Source organism: Pseudophryne corroboree, chromosome 6 (genome assembly GCF_028390025.1).
Source record: "Pseudophryne corroboree isolate aPseCor3 chromosome 6, aPseCor3.hap2, whole genome shotgun sequence".
NCBI classification, from domain to species: Eukaryota; Metazoa; Chordata; class Amphibia; order Anura; family Myobatrachidae; genus Pseudophryne; species Pseudophryne corroboree.
The window spans coordinates 58855180-58876566 of NC_086449.1; the positions used below are offsets into that span (position 1 = coordinate 58855180).

Sequence of the window (21387 nt, forward strand, 5' to 3'; positions counted from 1 at the left end):
AGAAAGCATATTCATATGAACTTTATACAGACTAAGAGACTAGTATTAAGTTCACGTATGAACATCCTAAGTCCAGTTTAATTCCTAATAAGGAATACCCCCACACACAACTTTAAACAATGGAAACTTAGGAAATTGTATACTTTAATATTATAATCAAGGACACATGGTTAAAATCATGAGTCAGCCTCATCACGAGGATGTATTGGCTAAATATCTCTTGGTTGTCTTTGCCACTTTTCCTAATATTGCATAAAACTGTACTCAAGATGCATGAAATCATATGGGAGGGTTATAAGAATGGGGCGCAACTGTATGTTATAAAAATCATTGTATTGACATGTTTCTGGGTTGATTCATTTTGACCCAGGCTGAGAGAATGTGGTCTCTCGACCTGTATATGGGTGTGGTCCTTAAAAATAAATATTCACTTGCTTTTCTAAATCTGAATTCCATACAGTCATTTACTTAACATTAACTCAAACAACAACAACATGATTAAAGTAGTATTTAACAAAAACTAAATAGTATACAGTTAATTAACTGCTTATATAAAGAACACAATAACAGAGTCGACTGTTTTATTGTTATATAGAGTCAATACATTTACAGACTACATTGGAAATGCAAAATGTGATTCACTGGAGACAACCACGGAAATCCAGCTCATCTATGAAGTTGAATAAGTCCTCACATAGCTCCCCATTCTCAGGTTTCTGACATTCCTTGTCAGTTGGTATCCTCTCAATCCAGGTGTCCCTGGTGACCATGTAAGAATACCTGCAGTAAGAATGAAGATTATAATGTCAGCTAAGGCAGTGTTGTTACTTTGGAGAAAAGCCTATACAAGCAAATAACCTGAGTGTGGGCTGATTGCCCCTAACAAGCGGGGGCCTGGTTAGCCTGGCCGAGCAGCTCCGCCTCTCTGTGCTCTGCCCTGCCAGCAAGTGGCATGATGTGTGGACACGCCCAGGCAATGTATGACCGCACCCGCAAGACAGAAGACAATGGGGGTCATTCCGAGTTGATCGCTAGCTGCCGTTGTTCACAGCGATCATGAAAAAAATCGTCCCTTCTGCGCATGCGTATGGTGCGCACTGCGCAAGCGCGAAGTACTTTCACAAAAGCCGATGCAGTTTCACACAAGGGCTAGCGACGCTTTTCAGTCGCACTGCCGATCGGTGAGTGATTGGCAGGAATGGGGGATTTCTGGGAGGTAACTGACCGTTTTACGGGAGCGTGCTAAAAAACGCAGGCGTGCCTGAGGAAATGGGGGAGTGGCTGGCCAAACGCAGGGCGTGTTTGTGACATCAAAACAGGAACTAAATAGACTGAAGTGATCGCAAGGTAGGAGTAGGTCTGCAGCTACTCAGAAACTGCTTGAAAAAATGTTGGTGCTGTTCTGTATTCCTTTCGTTCGCTATTCTGCTAAGCTAAGATACACTCCCAGAGGACGGCGGCTTAGCGTTTGCACTGCTGCTAAAAGCAGCTAGCGATCAAACAACTCGGAATGAGGGCCAATATTCCTTTTTCCACACGCATGTCTACAGCACGTACACACTGTACACAAAGCGTACTGTTAAGAAAAAAAACTACTTGCACCATTGGTTTAAAAGCATCTATAAAGTACAAAGCTGCTGTAGCCCAAGTTAGAAAAAAAATAATTGGTCAAAATAATTTGTCCTTTAACAGACTGTATAATGTAAATTCATGTTAATAGCAAAAATCATCAACTGTTAGAAACATGCAGCTGATTCAGGGTGTTATTCAGGGTCCATCTACAACACATATGCAAACGCAGGGGGGTTTCCGGTTGCCTGGAAAACCCCCCTCCTCTTGGCCAGTGGCTCAAATTATGGCAATAGCAATAGTATATAATACGACTACTAGAGCTGCTGCCACATCATTCAGTATAAGGGACAGAGCAGAGCTGCTGCATATGCCCAGTGGTAGCAGCTTATTCTACCTAGTTTGCCATGTGTGGATCTGTGTCCTCAATCAGTGCACTGGACCAGAGAGTAGCTACTAGGAAGAAGAGACAGGAGCCTTACCATGAGGTGGGAGAATGTGTGCTTAGAAAGTGCAGTACTGCTTCTATTATGTTTGTGTATTTATGTATTATTTAAATATGTTTGCTACAGCCTATACTAGTGTGTTAGATATTAGTACTGCATTCCATACAGTATCCAGTGTATAAAAAGACCAATGTATACATTAATATCCATGGGCGTTACTAGGATCTTCTACCACTCTACCAGACTCCCGCACTTGCTCCAGTGTTCCACAGAGTGGGAGATTGTAGATTGCATTTGGAAACCCCCCTCTAGAAATCCTGCGTTTGCCACTGCAACGTGCTATAAGACTTAATTCTCAAATTGCGATATTTCAAGCTCCACATGCACATCTTCTCAGACTATAGTCACTCATTGTGACTATAGGGCTAAGACATGGGCAGAAGTGGTCACGGAATCACCAGAAGTGGGTAGAGATGGCCATTGGTGGGTTAACTATTGATGGTCACCATTGATGGTTAACCTCAATGGTATGAAACCATATGCAAGGAAACCATCAATGGTTTCACCCATTGATGGTCATCCCTGCTTTTCTATTCATGAGGATGCAGACTAATCACAGCCTGGGGCTTTGGGGGTGATGGGGGCAGAGCTATGCTTCGTGCCCCGACACCTCATGCGAAAAAATCTGATGGTTCTGTACCATCAAGGGCAGGAAACCATTTGGTTCTCCTTCACTGATGTCAAAAGTATTTCACATCGGACATAGGGGGTCATTCAGAGTTGTTAGCAAACCAAAAAAGTTAGCAAATGGGCAAAACCATGTGCAGTGCAGGTGGGGCAGATGTAACATATGAAGAGTGAGTTAGATTTCGGTGGGTTATACTGTTTCTGTGCAGGGTAAATACTGGCTGCTTTATTTTTACACTGCAATTTAGATTTCAGTTTGAACACACCCCACCCAAATTAACTCTCTCTGCACATGTTACATCTGCCCCACCTGCACCGCACATGGTTTTGCACAATTGCGAACTTTTTTGGTTAATTCTGAATAATCCTGATAGACCATCAATGATTACAAAACAATGGTCGATGACCATCCCTAGAAGTGGGCATGATTGTGATTACACTTTTTATGCAGTTGTAATGGGCGATTGGTGTCGGCAGTTAATTGCAAATGAAAACTACTATGTGTACCAAAATTTCTCATAGGCAGCCTCCTGGAGGGGTCTGGCTTGTGTCAGCTCTAATCCTGGTGTATGTGTAAAAGTTAATAGTGATGACTGCGGAGCTGAAAATGATGAATGATGATTGGTCACGTGTGAAAACACACACATTTATTCAAATTTACTAAAACCATAGAAGCAGTGTTTGAACAGTCATTTTACACTGCAAGGGAGCCATGCTTATCAGAAATAAAGACTAGTTCATGCAGAATTAGGGTTGGGGAACCCTGCAAATATATTTAGAAGGGCTGAAATAAAATATCATTTTATATGCATTTGATTCACGGAATTCAGGTTGTCCATGCCACGTGAGGACTTATTAGCTGCACAGTCAGAGCACTAACTTTAATGTATTTCCATTGTGGTCTGTAATTTTTAGCATTTTCTGTACCAGCAGTGAGGCCACGCCTCCAGCCTGGGGCGTATCTAGAGAGGAGGAGGTCCATGTGCATGCTCCATCTGGGCCCCCTACACTCTAGCCGGCAGCACTGTATCTCTGGGCACTAGTGTCCCTAGGGCACCCTTGCGTTGTCCCAAAGTCTAGAGCGCATGCACGGATCTCTGGGAAAATGACCGTGGAAATGGCGCCGTGCCATTTTTTGTCAGTGATTTCTGCAGTGCTGCTGCTGCACTGTGGGATTCCGGATTGTAAACATGAAAAATAATGGGTGCAGGGTATGGACCCTGGACCACGGGGGCCCGTGTGCACCGCACACACTGCACCCATTATAAATACGCCAGTGCCTCCAACCCGATTCAGTCTCATCCCAGCAAGGTGCGACAAGGGGAGGGAGTTGCTGCCAAGAAGAGGGAGTCGCATCTTAAATTTTGCAAAGGCAACGCTGAGTAAGACGCAGAGATTCCAATTTTTTTGAGTCACAAATTGCCATTAAGTTTAGTCTGACTCTTAATGAGATCCTCTATCACTAATATATCTTTATGAGCGTTTCTTTACTGTTACTTACTTAGAATCTATGTGCCACAGATCTTGACGCAAGCCCCAGATCAGGTAATCTTGGCCCTCCTGTAACTGTAGGGCATCTCGACAATTTTCATGATTGATAAAACTGCGACTCTCACCAATAGAAACTATATCTGTGCCTGAGACAGGAAGAATTGTGGCATATTCAGAATTTGTACAGCAAATTAACAGAAAACTAAAAAATAACATTAAAAAAAATCAGAAAACAAAATCACATTCTGCACAGGAGAAAACTAAACTAAATAACAAGTGAGGGTAAAAAATGTTTGTTTTTAGTAATTTCTGGTTAGAAAAAGAGAAATGATTGAAATGGTCATTTAAAAAGACTTTCTGGGAGATGTATATGTATATTGCAATACAAAAAAAGTTCCACTTCTGTACTCCTGTATAGTTCAGGAAACTTGGCTAGGACACTTCTCCGTGTAAACAGTCACTAGGTATGCAATGGGTTTACCAGATATGTTGAAGCATAAATCCCATGATGTAGCATTTCGTGGAGTCCAATTATGGCTGGAGGCAGAGCCGGCGGATCTCACTCAACAAGGGTATGCATTGCAGGGAGGCTCCCGCCAGGAGAGGCGCTCTCCCTGCTCTGCTACCCTGCTACTGGGTCCACCGTTGCTGCCGCTGCACTTGTCAGACTATCAGACGGCAGCAATGTGAAGAGCGGTGTCTCCTCCTTTTGTCTGTGTCACCGGCGGCTGGGTAGGTTACAGCACCGGAGCCTGCACAGCTTCCTCAAATATCCACTCCCTGTATAACTGCTGACAGGGAGCGGATCCCTCTATCACACTGCTGGCTACTATCGGGTTTGTGGAGGGAGACGGGCACACTGTATGATCAGCGGAGCAGCAGCTGGATACAATGTAGGGCTCCATTTAAGTAGCACAGGCTGTTAGTGCTGTGGCAGGGTTCCCTGTAGTGTACAGGGGGCGGAGCCCTGAGCAACATCAAAGGACGCAGGAAGGGGGATGATGAGACTTCTGCCGCGGAGGCTCCATGGAGGGATGTCGTTCACTGTCCTGGCCTGGACTCTCCTGGAGCTGCAGGTGAGAGAGGATGCAGTGTGCAGAGTGGGCTCATCCTACTGCTAAGCAGCTCACAGCCGGCCTGGGGGAGTGATCCTAAGTACTAGGACTTCAGGCTGATGGAGGATTCCAAGACACCAATAGAGAGAAGGTACTAACACTAACCCTCACTAACAGCAGCCTATCCCTAATCCTCCCTCAGCATTCTGACGGATGTCTGAATTCCGGCACTGGTCTCCTGACATGCAGCCATCCCAAGCAAAGGATGCAAGGCAGGCCATGATTACCACCTATTTAGAGGGAGTAAACCGCCATCCTCAGACCCCTCCCTCTCAACAGACGGACCCCTATTAGGGCTGCTTCAAATATGTATACAGTGCCAGCGCAAACCTCTCAGTGGAACCTGCTATTCGTGTGCATTTTATGTATAAAGGGTGCTACTACAGGGGGATTGTGTGTATAAGGGGGCAATACTACTGTGGGCATTATGTGTATAAGGGGCACTACTACTGTGGTCATTGTGTATAAGAGGCACTACTGTGTAGCGTAAAGTGGATAAGGGGCACTACTATGTGGTGTAATGTGAATAAGATTGTGCTACTGTGTGGCGTAATTTGAAATGTGGTTATTTTTGTGTGACCATGCCCTTTGTGAGACCACACCCCTTTTTTGTGGCACGTTATCCCTTTGTAAAGTATGGGAGGGAGGGCGCCGAACACCCTAGCACTGGCCCTGGCTGGAGGGATGATCCGGAATTTAAAGTGATGTAGTGCAAAGTCCCAAAATTGAGCAGGTGTCCAAAAGTGTGCCAAGATGTAGCAGGAGTTAAAATCACAGCAGAGTGGAAAGGCTCAAGCTCTACGCGTTACGCTGGTTCCAGAGCATCCAGCTTCCTCAGGGGCATACCTAGTGACTGTTTACACGGTTAAGTGTCCTAGCCAAGTTTCCTGAACTATACAGGAGTACAGAAGTGGAACTTTTTTTGTATTGCAATATACATATACATCTCTATTGGTGGCAATAATCCATGTACTGTTTATTATTTTTGCATCTGCATATTTTAGAGAACAGAGAAGGGATTTTATTCTTTTAGTTACAGTATTTTAGATAATAAAATCAGATTATTATCATTTTAAACCAACCGTCCATTCATTATTTATGTATTTCAACCAGCGCTGGTATACCCACCTGTTTTCTTGTATTTACTATGTATTAAGGGATTTTAGACCACCCCTATACCAGCTGCTGTTGACAGTGCACTTGTAAATTTTTACTTTGTTATTTCTGGGAGATGTATTAAACCTTGGAGAGAGATTAAGGGGTCCATTCATGAAGCAGTGAAAAGTGTGGAGAAGTGAGTCAGTGGAGAAGTTGCCAATGGCAACTAATCAGCGGCTACATATATTGTACGAGTATTCTGATATATACCTCTGGTCTAGGACCGCGCTGTGTGTATATGTATATCAGGAGCCGCTGCGGCCACTTCCCTGATTGGCCGCCGGTCCACCAGCTGTGATTGGCTGGCGGCCGGTGATACATTTGAAATGCCGCCGCGGTCTGTGTTCATGGCTGCCGCCCGCCTAATAGTGAGTGTTGCTTACACCAACCCTCCCTCATTGCACATGCGCAATGCAATCCTGTGAATCCCGGGATTTAAATCCCGGCATTTTTGGCCTGAATCCCGGGATCCCACCTATCCCGATCCCGGGATTGGCCTCCCTACTCCCGTGTTCCTGGGTCCACTAAGCGGGGTTCTTCCTCCTCACAATTCCCTAATCTCTCTGATGTTTCATCTGATGAGGAGGGGGAGCATACGGTCCTGTCAGACTCTGAGTCATGTGTTACTGACGAGGATTCTCTCTTACAGGTTGATGTCCCTGCCCCGGTGGCTGCTATTCAGCAGATCCTACAAATCACTGAGGATGAGGATTCCACAAAAGTGGCCAAGAAAACTGACATGTTTAAACAACAGAAGGTGGTTAAAACTGTATTACCTCATTCTGATCATCTTGTGGACATCAGGAGGGAACCCTGGTCTACCCCAGGTAAGAAATTCCCGCTCCCTAAATGGGCGTTGGCTTGCTATCCTCTCCCTGCAGAGTTATCTGGCAAGTGGGAAAACCCACCGCCAGTGGATTCTCATGTCACCCGTCTCGTGGTGTCATCTACTCTGCCTGTCACCACTGTCACCTCCCTGAAGGAACCAACAGATAAGCGTGTGGAGGGATGCCTGAAATCTATATATTCCCTCACAGGGGCCATTCATAGACCCACCATAGCTGCCTCCTGTGCCGCAAAGGGTATTGAGGCGTGGGTTCAGGCATTAGAGGATATTTCTGACAAGGCCAGACAATACCTGTATCACATATGCCCCGCCGCCTAGTACATTCAGGAGGCGTCCTCTGAGGGTACTGGCAGCCAAAGCGTCATCCACGTCTGTCCTGGCTCACCGCATACTGTGGTTAAGGTCATGGAAAGTGGATTTGGACTCCAAGAAGACCTTGGAGGTACTCTCCTTCACTGGGGACATTTGATTTGGAGAGAACTGAATAAAATAGTGTCTGAGTTAGCAGCTGCTAAGACTACTTTTCTTCCTCCTACTAATCCTTCTACACAGAAGACGAAGACTACCACTTTTCATTCCTTTCAACCTCAAGGGAAAGTCAAGAGTCAGTCTTACCCCAGACAGTCTCATGCTCCCAAGACCACCAAGCCTAACGCGAAACAGTCCTGGGCAGCCTGTCAGCCTGCTGCAAAACAAGATAAGCCTGCTGCATGACCGGACGGCCTCCCCCTGGGGGACCCCAGGGTGGGAGGCCGACTTGTACAGTTTTTCCCGGGTCTGGTTAAAGACCACTTCAGATGCTTCAGTACTCGAAGTTTTTTCTCATGGGTACGCTGTCTCCTTCAAGAGACACCCCCCCTCACCAGTTCTGCAATACGGTACTCCCTTCAGACCCATTGAAGGCGCAGGCTCTTCAAGCGGTGGTAGGTTCCCTTCTGAATACAGGAGTGGTTGTGCCGGTGCCTCAGTCCCAGCGTGGCAGAGGTTATTATTCAACCTTGTTTCTAGTGTAGAAACCCAATGGGTCATTTTGGCCTATACAGAACCTCAAGTCACTGAACAAATTTGTGCTCTATTGTGCATTGTGCTCTATTGTGCTGGCGATGGAACCCGGAGATTACATGATATCCCAGGATATACAGGATGCTTATCTGCATATTCCTATTGCCATATCGCATCAGCAGATCCTGCGGTTTGCTATTGGTGACAGTCACTACCAATTCCAGGCTCTGCCATTCGAACTGGCCACGGCTCCTCGGATCTTCACCAAGGTTATTGCTGTGATGACCACGCACCACCGTCGCGTACTTGGACGACCTGCTGATTATGGCGAGTTCCCACAATGTTCTCCTCAGTCATTTACAATTGACGGTGAGTTGCTTACAAGCCCACGGATGGCTGATCAATTGGAAGAAGTCCTCGCTGGTCCCAGCTCAGAGCATGGTGCCGAAAATCATGGACAGGATAAGACACTTCATCCGTCGCTCCAGAGTGTCGATTCACTTGGCGATGCAAGTACTTGGCCTGATGGTGTCGACATTCGACATGGTGGAGTATGCTCAATTTCATTCCCGCCCTCTGCAACGATTTATTCTTGCCAAGTAGGATGACCTGTCTCACCTGATCAGATCCCAAATTATCTTGTTGACTCCAGAGGTTCATTTGTTCCTGACCTGGTGGCTCCAGGATCAGCAATTGAACAGGGGCCGTCCCTTCTGGATCCCCGACTGGGTCTTCCTGACGACGGATGCCTGTCTGAGGGGATGGGGCGTGGTGCTGGAGCAACACTCTTTTCAGGGTCGGTAGACCAAAGAAGAATCACTCCATCCAATAAACATCTTAGAGCTGAGGGAGTGTTCAATGCATGATCACTTGCCCTGCCTCAGGTATGGAACAGACCGGTTCAGGCACGGTCAGACAGCACCACAACAGTGGCATACATAAAAGATCAAGGTGGCACTCAAAGCCACATGGCTGTGAAGGAAGAGTCAAGAATCCTTTGTTGGGCAGAACGCCACCTGCCAAGTATCTCGGCTGTGTTTATTCCGGGTGTCCTGAACTGGGAAGCAGACTACCTCACTCATCTGGATGTACATGCAGGAGAGTGGAGTCTTCATCCGGAAGTCTTTCAACTTCTAGTGGACAGGTGGGGTCTACCGGACATAGACCTCATGGCATCTCGACACAATCACAAGGTTCCGGTCTTCGGATCAAGGACAAGGGATCCTCAAGCAGCATTCGTGGACGCACTAGCAATTCCATGGAACTTTCGGCTGCCTTACGTGTTCCCTCCAGTGTCACTCCTGCCCAGAGTTCTAAGGAAGTTCAAACAAGAAGGAGGAATTCTACTTTTAGTCGCTCCAGCATGGCCCAGAAGGGTCTATCGACAGGGCATCCGCTTCTACTTCCTCAACGACCAGACCTCCTCATACAGGACCCTTGTCTCTACCCAAACCTGGCCAGACTGGCTTTGACGGCATGGCTCTTGAAGCATCACTCTTGAGAGACAAAGGATTTTCAGAGGCAGTCATTCAAACGATGTTGAAAGCCCGCAAACCGGCCTTTGCCCGGATTTATTACAGGGTTTGGAATTCTTACTTCACCTGGTGTGCTGAGAAGAATTGTGATGTCCATAGATTCAGAACTTCCAGAATATTGGCTTTTCTGCAAAGAGGCCTAGACTTAGGCCTTCGTCTGGCCTCCCTCAAGGTCCATATATCTGCCTTGTCGGTTTGGTTTCAGAGAAAAATTGCCTCTATACCTGATGTTCAGATGTTCGTTCAGGTCGTTGTTCGGATTCAGCTTCCCTATGTCCCTCCTGTGGCTCCATGGGTTTTGTCTATTGTGCTGAATGCCCTGCAAGAGTCTCCATTTGAACCTCTTGAATCGGTGGACCTGAAATGACTCACAGCCAAGGTCCTCTTCTTGCCGGCCATTGCCTCTGCAAGATGGACATAGGCTCTTTGTCTTGTCGTCAAGCCTTTCTCATATTCCACCGGAACCGGGTGTTTCTACGAACTTGCCCTGGTTATTTGCCTAAGGTGGTGTCACCTTTTTGTCTTAACCAAGAGACTGTGGTTCCGGCCTTTGTCTCTTCGGATTTGTCTCCCACAGAAAGTTCTTGGATGTGATTAGGACTCTCCGTGTCTATGTGGAGAGGACTTCCTCCATCAGGAGGTCAGATTCCCTTTTTGTGCTGTTTGGTTTTCTCAAACGTGGCTGGCCTGCGAATAAGCAGACCTTGGCCAGATGGATTAGAATGGTGATTGCAAAAGCCTATGCGTAGGCTGGACTCCGAGCTCCTGCTGCAGTTAAAGCCCATTCTACTCGGTCTGTTGGACCTTCTTGGGAGGCCCGCCGCGGCACGTCCCCAGAAAAATTGTGCAAGGTGGGTACATGGTCCTCAGTGAACATGTTCATAAGGTTGTATGCCTTTGATACTTCCGCTTCCCAGGATGCTTCCTTTGGACGCCTGCTTCTCTTACCTGCTAGGGCATGTCCCCTCCCTTGAGGAACTGCTTTAGGACATCCCCAATGTTTTCCCTGTGGAACACAGTGTACCCCACTGCAGAAAAGGAGAGTTATCGTAGACTTACCATGGTTAACTCTCTTTCTGCAAGGTACACTGGGTTCCACAGGGTGCCCACCCTGACGCACTTAGCTGCTTTTGGTTGTATGGCATTAGCTGCTGGTACCCTCTCCTCTCGTGAGATTGTGGTTCTATGTGACTAACATCTGCCTTCTCTTTTACCTGCTCTTGCATTGGACTGGTTGACGAAACTGAACTCTCAGTGCTCGGAGGTGGGTTATAGAGGATGCCCCAATGCATCCTGAGACAGTCAAAGCTTTGCCTGATGGTGCCTCTGGATCAAGATCCCGCTCTACACCCCCAATGTTTTCCCTGTGGAATCCAGTGTACCTCGCAGAGAGTTAACCATGGTAAGTCTACAATAACTCTCCTTTTATAAAATGCACTTAATAAATGTTACCTCAACACTGATTGGTTGCCATGGGCCACTTCTCCCTCCACTGGCTCACTTCTCCACTCTTTTCACTGCTTCATGAATAGACCTCTGCTTCATAAGGACAACTACTTCACTGCAGCAGTGATAGCGCTGTATGTACATGCAGAAGGAGGCGTCTATTACAAGCAGATGCCTCCTACTGCAGTAGTCATCCGAAGTGCATCCTAGGTCGCGGCATCGGATCACTCACCATCAGAAGGCTTGCGTGCACCCATGGTGGTGCACAGTCACCCGTCACAGAGGCCAGGAAATCTCTGTGCAACCACAGAGATCCCTGGTATCTTCTGTACCCCTAAACAGCAGCAACACACCTCTATTTGAAGAAACGTAGGCCGTCACTACCCCCTCCATGCCCCCAAACGGCATCAGACTGTTAATCACTGGCTGGACTGCATGCTACTTCGCAGGACCCATTCGCGCATGTACAGAACAGATCCTGCGCATGCGGAAATAACTAATAATTGGTTCTTTGGAATGCATAGTGCATCTCCAACAACATCTGAATAACCCCCTTTAGTTTTCTCCATGATTTGATAATACTCCCCTGTACAGACACATTCCTAAAGCCTCAATAATAAAACATGCTTCCAATACAGTACATCACTTTCTGAAATGTTTCTGAAACACAGGAGGTGCGGTAAGTATCATATGTAATGGTATTACTTATACGGAAAGCCGACTACGTCCATATGTTTACTATGGACAACATTGCTACTATACACTAAAAACTCTCATGTCCCTTTTACAGATTTCTTTTCCTTCTCCTTTTACTGCCATCTTCACCTTTATTAATGGATATTCCTATTCACATAGGTGTAGATGTACTAAGCTTCAGAGAGGAATAAAGTGTAGAGAGAGGAACTTCCAACCAATCAGCTCCTGTCATTTTTCAAACTCAGCCTGTAACATGGCAGTTAGGAGCTGATTGGCTGGTCATTTATAACTTCAATTTATCACTCTTCCAGGCTTAGAACACCTCCCCCATAGTCCATTGTTTCCAGACTCACTCCCCACAGCACTGTATGTCCGCCTCTTCCCACTATCGCTGACACACAACTGGAACAGCATTGGGTTATATGGGTCACTAAGCATGTACTCTGCATGTGGAAATATAATGTTAGATCTAGCTCCAGCACAGCAGACACAGCTACGGTATCTACTATAGGGCTCCTGTTATTGTAGTAGTTGCATGAGTGGTGGATTCTGTATACTGTACAATAGAAGAAGGCGAGCTACACACTATAAAACATAGGTTACACTCACTTCTCAGTGTATGATAATTATCAATAGATATAGAGTATTGTGTTCTAATTACCAATTGTAAAGTGCAACGGAATTTGCTCCGCTGTATAAGAAACTGTTAATAAATAATTACCTTGCTTAATGACTGACTTAATGGTCATCACGCTGACATCATAGTTGCTTCTCTTCTCAGTCTTAGTGAGTGTTGCTTTGAAGACTGGGGAGGAGAACATCCGTTACTTGGAATGAATTTATAATTTTCTACATTGTGCAAAACAATTAATTATCAAGTTAATGGTTAAGTGACTAATAGAATAACAAATACTTGGATGGCTCCATCTTTATTGTTTGGAGTCGGCTGACAGATGCTTAGTGATGTGATAATGACATTATAACGATCTCACCATAGTCCATAGACGGCGCACATGCCGCATCTAATCGTGCTTTGGCAGTAACTTTATCCAATTGTTGCTGCAGAAAACAATTTTCTGTAAAATAGAAAATCAAAAGTCATCAATGTGTAAAGGTATATTAGTAACAAACACTCTGCAGTTATTTATAAATTGCTGCCAGAAGTCGTTTCTACTGTACAGTATGTGACACATCATTAAAAATATACATGTGATTTTTATAATGCTCCGAATACCTTCACTTGCTTCTGTTTCTGCCTAGATTTTACATACAGTAATAGAACTCATGGCAAGGAGTAAATGGTGTAATGAGCAGTGGTGGAAGCGTTTATTATTGCAGTTTGCTTCGAGTTACCACCCATCAAGGATTACTCTGGACAGTCAGGAAACCAGACCTCTGTCCACAGTCCAGAGGGCTGGCAATCATGGCAGTGTACGCAAATGGAAAGCCACTCTGACTGCCGGGTAGTGCTGGCAAACTTGCAAGAGCTGTGAACCTTTCTGTTCCCCCCACCACAGCCCGCCTCCAGGATGCTGGGCTCCTGCTCAAGGCCTACCACTAATCTGTTACAACCTGATATCCTGTCACACAGTGAGTGCTCCACTGCCTCTGCCTCTCTGCAAACCACCTCAGTCTTGGCTACCATTGCACTACTGAGTACGAGGTAAGAAAGCAAGGGGCAACAGGTACAATACTCTGATGGCATATACATCTCTAATTCCACTGCTCCCTACATCTCCAACCTTCTCTCCCTTCATACTCCCTCCCGCCCCCTATGGTCGGCCAATGACCGTCACCTACCCTGGTCACTGCTTCCCATGCATGAGTTCAAGATTTTGTCCGTGCTGCACCCCTTCAGTAGAACGCGATCCCCCGCTCCATTAGACTCTCCCCGACCTTGCAAAGCTTCAAACGGGCACTAAAAACCCACCTATTCATCAAAGCGTACCCCCCATGTATAACCGAGTCCTTAGGCTGCTCCTCCACCCCCCTGCCCCATGCCTTGAACATCTTTGCTTTGCTTACATGTTACCATCAGACTTCCTCCCGCTTGCTTGCACCTCATGTCATCTGTCTGTCGCCCCTTCCCACTAGATTGTTAGCTCCTCAGGGCAGGGCCCTCTTTCCTCTTGTTATCTAAACCCTCTTCTCACACATTTCACTCACAGCTCTCTCCTACTCAGTGACCATCTTTACCTGCTTTTTCTCCTGCTGGTAAAGGCTCATCTCTTTCTATGGCCGCCAGTTCCTAGTAGAATGATGATTACTCCCTCGCTACATACATCTAAGCTGTATTATGTCTTGAGAATTGTGGTGATCTTTGTTACCTGTACTCTATTTTTGTTGTTTGTTTACTGTAATGCTAAGTTTGGTCTCCCTGTACTGTCCTTTGTATGGCGCTGCGAGACACTTGTGGCGCCTTATAAATAAAATGTAATAATAAACACAACAGTGCATGATGGGGTTCTGATCACATCACGTCATATAAAGAGGGCTAAGGGTCTCTGCCTCTAGTATACAAATGGGCATGATGAGAGGGTGCAGATCACATCAAAGTAATCTGACAAGCATTGCTGCACATGGGGAGTCAGCTTTCAGTGAGTACTTTAATACAGGTGAAACAGAAAATTAGAATATCATGCAGAAGATCATTTATTTCAGTAATTCAACTTAAAAGGTGAAACTAATATATTATATAGATTCATTACATGCAAAGTGAGACATTTCAAGCCTTTATTTGTTATACTTTTGATGATGGTGGGTTACAGCTTAAGATAACCCCAAATCTAAAATCTCAGAAAATTAGAATATTACATAAAACCAATAAAAAAGGATTTTAAATACAGAAATGTCGGCCCTCTGAAAAGTATAATCATGCATATGTACTTAGTACTTGGTTTGGGCCCCTTTTGCATTAATTACTGCCTCAATGCGACGTGGCATGGATTCTATCAGCCTGTGGCACTGCTGAGGTGTTATGGAAGACCAGGATGCTTCAGTAGTGGCCTTCAGCTCTTCTGCATTGTTCAGTCTCACGTCTCTCATCTTTCTCTTGGCAATGCCCCATAGATTCTCTTTTTGGTTCAGGTCAGGCGAGTTTGCTGGACAATCCAGCACAGTAATCCCACGGTCATTGAACCAGGGTTTGGTACTTTTGGCAGTGTTGGCAGGTGCCAAGTCCTGCTGGAAAATGAAGTCACCAGCAGATGACATGGCTCCCCAAATCAACACAGACTGTGGAAACTTCACACTGGACTTCAATCATCTTGGATTGTGTGCCTCTCCTTTCTTCCTTCAAACTCTGGGACCTTGGTTTCCAAATGAGATGCAAAATTTGATCTCATCAGAAAAGAGGACTTTGGACCACTGAGCAACAGACCAGTAATTTTATTCTTTAGCCCAGGTAAGACGCTTGTGACATTGTTTGTTGTTCAGAAGCGGCTTGACAAGAGGAATACGACATTTGAAGTCCATGTCATCTGCTGGTGTTGGTCCACTGTGCTTTATTAAGTCCAGAGTCAACGCAGCCATCTACCATGACATTTTAGAACACTTCATGCTTCCTTCAGCAGACAAGCTTTTATGGAGATGCTGACTTCATTTTCCAGCAGGACTTGGCACCTGCCAACACTGCCAAAAGTACCAAACCCTGGTTCAATGACCGTGGGATTACTGTGCTGGATTGTCCAGCAAACTCGCCTGACCTGAACCAAAAAGAGAATCTATGGGGCATTGCCAAGAGAAAGATGAGAGACGTGAGACGGAACAATGCAGAAGAGCTGAAGGCCACTATTGAAGCATCCTGGTCTTCCATAACACCTCAGCAGTGCCACAGGCTGATAGAATCCATGCCACGCAGCATTGAGGCAGTAATTCATGCAAAAGGGGCCCAAACCACGTACTGAGTACATATGCATGATTATACTTTTCAGAGGGCCGACATTTCTGTATTTAAAATAGTTTTTTAATTGGTTTTATGTAATATTCTAATATTCTGAGATTTTAGATTTTAGGTTATCTTAAGCTGTAACCCACATCATCAAATTTATAACAAACAAAGGCTTAAAATATCTAACTTTGCATGTAATGAGTCTATATAATATATTAGTTTCACCTTTTAAGTTGAATTACTGAAATAAATGAACTTTTGCACAATATTCTAATTTTCTGAGTTTCACCTGCACAAAATACTACTCTGCATTGGGTGACGTATATTGTGGATCATTATAACGATGATTCTATGCTATATCTCCAGTGAAACCTGCTATTCATAGTCACCATCTTTATATTGCTGCTGTCTCAGGAGTGATATTGATTTAAGTTTTTAACTGTGCGTATCTGCAAACGAGATTGGCTACCAGCCCTCATAGTTCCCTTCCCGCCGGATATAGTGACACTTAATAGCAACACAGTATAAACTAATTGCTATATAATATCCATTGCTTGGGGGGGGGGTCCGGTATGTAATACTGCTGGTCGGGATACCGACAGTCAGGAGACTGACACCGGAATCCTGACAGCTGATATCCCGACAGCTGGAATCCCGACAGCTGGAATCCCGGCAGCGAGCACAGCGAGTCTCTTCGCGGGGTCGCTGAGCTTGCCACGCTTCGTGCCCACTGGTAAGAATTGATTGCAATACTATTATATTCCCCCTCATGTGATGGTGTGGACCACCACCCGAGTGGGAAGTCGGGGCTTTGGTCAGGATTCCGGTGACGGTCTCCTGACAGCCAGTCATCCCGCTTTGGTGACTATCTTTTATATTGGTGTGTTTTCATTATGATATCTCTACGGTGGAATATTTTTTGATCTCTATGAATAAATAGTTTTTATTACCTACCAAATAATTATCTGCTGTGAACCCCAAGCGCAGTTTATTAATTAATTCTTGCTGTCTGTTGTTTCTTGAACCTATGCAGAGGTTTAAATCCAAACTGCAGCAAGGGATCATATTTAGGATTTATTTGCATGTGACCATTAGGCAGGGGTGTAGCGAGGGTGGCTTCGGTGGAGCTCGAGCTCTGGGCACCGGTAAAGTTAGAGGGCGCGCTACTGCCGGGCCCCCTCCCTCGGCCCGCTATACCGCGACCTGCTGTACAGGCAGAGCAGGAGGAGGGGGAGCTGAGGGGACGCACACTCGGAGACTAGGTAGGGAACAGGGCAGAGGCAACAGCAGGAGACACTGACAGCCAGCACATGCCGGAGCTCTGCCGCCCTATTTATATGTCTCGCTGACTGCTTGTAGCTATGCAGCAGGGTTACTTCTGTTCTGCTACAACACTCTCTGCCCCCGCTGCTGCAGCACCTCTTTCTGCCCCGGCTGCTGCAGTACCACCTCTCTCTGTCCCAGCTGCTGCGGCACCTCTCTCTGTCCCAGCTGCTGCAGCACCTCTTTCTGCCCCAGCTGCTGCAGCACCTCTCTCTGCCCTGGCTGCTACAATACCTTGCTCTACATTGATGCTGCAGCACCTCTCTCTATATTAGAATCTGCAGAGTAACATGTATAAGGGGCTCTACTGTGGCATAACGTGTGTAAGCAGCTCTACTGTGGTGTAACGTGTATAAATGACTACTGTGGTGTAACAAATATAAGCGGCTCTACTGTGGTGTAACGTGTATAAATGACTCTACTGTGGTGTAACAAATATAAGCGGCTCTACTGTGGCATAACGTGTATATGGGTCTCTACTCTGTGGCGTAACATGTATAAGGGGCTCTATTGTGTGGTGTAACATGTATAAGGGGCTCTACTGTGGCATAACATGTGTAAGCAGCTCTACTGTGGTGTAACGTGTATAAATGACTACTGTGGTGTAACAAATATAAGCGGCTCTACTGTGGTGTAACGTGTATAAATGACTCTACTGTGGTGTAACAAATATAAGCGGCTCCACTGTGGCAAAACATGTATATGGGGCTCTACTCTGTGGCGTAACATGTATAAGGGGCTCTATTGTGTGGTGTAACATGTATAAGGGGCTCTACTGTGTGGTTTAACATGTATAAGAGGCTCTGATGTGTGTTGTAAAGTGTATAAGGGGTACTAACGTGTGGTGTAATGTGAATAACAGATACTACTGTGCAGTGTAATCTGAATTGGTACTATTCTGTGGCTATGCCCCTTGCCCATAAAGCCACACCCCTATATTTTTGTTGCGCACCTTTGTTGCGCACTGTCCCTATTTTATACATGGGAGGGCGCCCAAAGGAAACTTTCGCCCTGAGCTCCACAAGGTCTTGAACCAGCCTTGTCACCAATTTACTTTTTTTTTTTTGTTATATTTTTTCTTTTCAAATGTAACATGCACCTAATTCAGTACAGGGGAGTGGGGCGCAGAAACACACCCTTCGTCTGGGCACCATGACACCTAGTAGCTACACCTCTGCCACTAGGTCTTAATTCTAAGAACGACTTTCAGTTGTGTGTTAGCGCCCTGGGATTTTTGTGTTTTCTGTTTTTATTACAGTGGTAAGAAAATGTTCAGAAATCTGAAAAATAACATAGGTGTCACCCTGTGGTTTTGGCCATACCCCTGCCCATTGACCACACCCCGTTGCAGGAATCCAAAAATAAAAAGGTGGCAACCTTAGCTACTGTATAGTATAGATATAGAACAAATAAGTAATATGTGGGATAATACAGCAATATATAAGTGTGATATACTTCACTGGCATATTATAAGGCATAAGACCATTATCTGGGTGGTTTTGTATGGCAATAATATATGTTTTTTCATGTAATTGGATTATAATAAATCTTTATTTACAAGTAGCTTTTATATTGTATTTGTTTTGTTTACATACAGATCTTTAAATCAACGCTTCTTAACAATACACACAATTCACTCTTAAACACCCACAACCATGTGTTCCTTTGTATCTTACCTTCCGCACAGCGGCACACATCTCCATAGCAGATCTTTCCCAGAAGCTTACTGCCCTCTTCCACATGGTATGATTTAGTGCAGCGGTTTTCTGTCAATAGATAAACAAATTCTATATAGATTCTCCTAACTTAACGACGAGATCCGTTCCTACAAATAGGTCGTTAAACAAATTGGTAGTTAAGTGAGGAGCACATAATTAATACAGGTAATAATTTTTATATATTCTGAATAAAAATGTCTAAAGGAAACTCCAACTTTATAACTTTTTACTTTGCTTACTGTAACTCTGACATACTGTACAGTATTACAGAACATAAAAATACAATTAGCGAAAATGATTAAATTGCCATTTGCAGCTAGACGGAGACCTGGTTGTAAGTCTGAGTGGTTGTGAAACAGTATTTCAACGGGTTTGCGAGAGCAAGCGGACTGTTAGTCTATCTGGGGCACGCTTATGTTATTATATTGTATGGTAATGTGATTATGTACTCAGTAGTAAAACTGAACATTTCACTCTATGCACATAAGAGATCAGTACGACATAAATTAAGAATTAAAACGTTATTAAATAAATTACTCAAAAAGTTACTCTTGTAGTGAATATGCATGAAATAAATCTCTGTCTTTTTATAGATATATCTATTTCACACAGAGGCTATTCTATTCTCCTGATAAGAGGAGCAAGTTTTGAGTATAAAAATTCTCTTGTGACGTTTATAAGAGCGAAAATTTCAGTTGTTCTGTTCTCTTATCATACAGACATGTAAGGGGTAAGATATATCTAGAGAGATGTGCAGCGGACACTTTTTGGGTTTTGTGTTTTGATTTTGCATCTGGATCTCCACTTGTGTTTTGGATCTGGATTGTTTTTGCCAACACCACCCTTCCGGGTTTTGGATCTGGATGTTTTTAAAAAAACCATAAAAACAGTTAAAATCACAGAATTTGGGGGTCATTTTGATCCTACGGTATTATTAACCTCAATACAATTAATTTCCACTCATTTCCAGCCTATTCTGAATACCTCACAATATTGTATTTAGGTCAAAATGTTGCACGGAGGTTGCTGGATGACTAAGCTAAGCGACACAAACACCTGGCCCATCTGGGAGTGGCACTGCAGTGGCAGACAGGATGGCAGTTTTAAAAAATAGGCTCCAAAGAGCACATAATGAAAATAAAAAAAGAGGTGCAAGATGGAATTGTCCTTGGGCCTTCCCACCCTTATGTTGTATAAACAGGACATGCACACTTTAACAAACCAATCATTTCAGCGACAGGGTCTGCCACACAACTGTGGCTAAAATGATTAGTTTGTTTGGGCCCCAACCAAAAAAGGGGCAACTAGTCCCCCCACCAAAAAAGAAGCAATTAATCTGTCCTTGCACAAACTGGCTCTACAGAGGCAAGATGTCGTCCTCATCCTCATCCTCCGATTCCTCACCCCTTTTTTTTTTTTAAATCAAGTGATTTTTATTGAGTTTTGTGTCACAGACAAACAAAACAAAACATCAACATTGAAATTTAACTATAACATTAACAGTTGCCATCAATAAATAGATTTTTTCCAATCACAATTTGGTGTGCGTGTTATGTCTTATCATATATATTTACATACATGTATCCACGACAAGGAGTATCCATAGTTTTACTAATGTCACTCATGTGCTTAATACTTGCTCGCCCAACCCTGCGCCACCCCAGCGGCCCCACATCTTCGTAAATCGAGAGGTGGAGCCCCGTATTTTGTACATATGTCTCTCATGACGAATTACCTCATTCACCAACGCCCTCCAGTGCTCCACCCTAGGTACAGCAGCAGAGAACCAGACCCTAGCAATAACCACCTTAGCTAGCGTTGTGAGACACAGGACATATTTGTACAGTAAAACAGAGTGTGTCTCCTCCAAATCTAGCCCAAATAAACATATGCCAGGATCTAATGCAGGGAGGGACGGTGCTGTCATGACCACATCACACCACACTTTATGCCAGAAAAGGGAAATCTCAGGGCAGTCCCACAGTAAGTGCCAAAATCCGGCATCAGCTGCCTGACACCTGGGGCAGTTAGAATATTCCCTAAGACCAGCCCTCTGCATAATAACCGGAGTGCGATAGGCCCTGTGTAGAATGTAGAAAAAAACCTGCTTATACCTTATACATGGCGTAGTGTATTTAGGGGAACTCATAATCTGGAGCCACTGCTCTTGGGACAATTGCCCCAAATCAGTCTCCCATTTAATACGGAGATTATTTAATAGATCGGGATAGCTATTGTTATTTAAAGCAGCATATATGGTAGACACCCTCCCCCTCTGGCTCATAGAAGCAAGCAGCGTCTTAACAGGTGAGTCAGCAATCGATGGTGGGCCGCGAGGGAATTGGGTCTGTACAGCATGTTTAAGCCGAAAATATCGGAACATAACTGTGTTAGGCACATCAAATTCGATTTTCAGTTGCTGAAATGACTTCAGCACTCCACCGTGGTATAGCTGACCCAGTGCC

At 44.8% G+C, this 21387-nt stretch overlaps 1 protein-coding gene across 1 annotated transcript in view; it reads right to left on the bottom strand.

Moving 5' to 3' along the window:
* Positions 1–567: 567 nt before the first annotated feature.
* Positions 568–21387, bottom strand: part of LOC134936128 (complement C3-like) — a 613812-nt gene continuing 592992 nt past the window's right edge. The window contains exons 37-41 of the mRNA XM_063931045.1: positions 18881–18970; positions 12985–13068; positions 12714–12797; positions 4204–4339; positions 568–780 (exon numbers count right to left, since the gene is read on the bottom strand). Of these exons, the coding sequence (XP_063787115.1) occupies positions 639–780; positions 4204–4339; positions 12714–12797; positions 12985–13068; positions 18881–18970 (536 nt within the window). The 3' untranslated portion in view covers positions 568–638. The remainder of the gene's footprint in view (positions 781–4203; positions 4340–12713; positions 12798–12984; positions 13069–18880; positions 18971–21387) is intronic.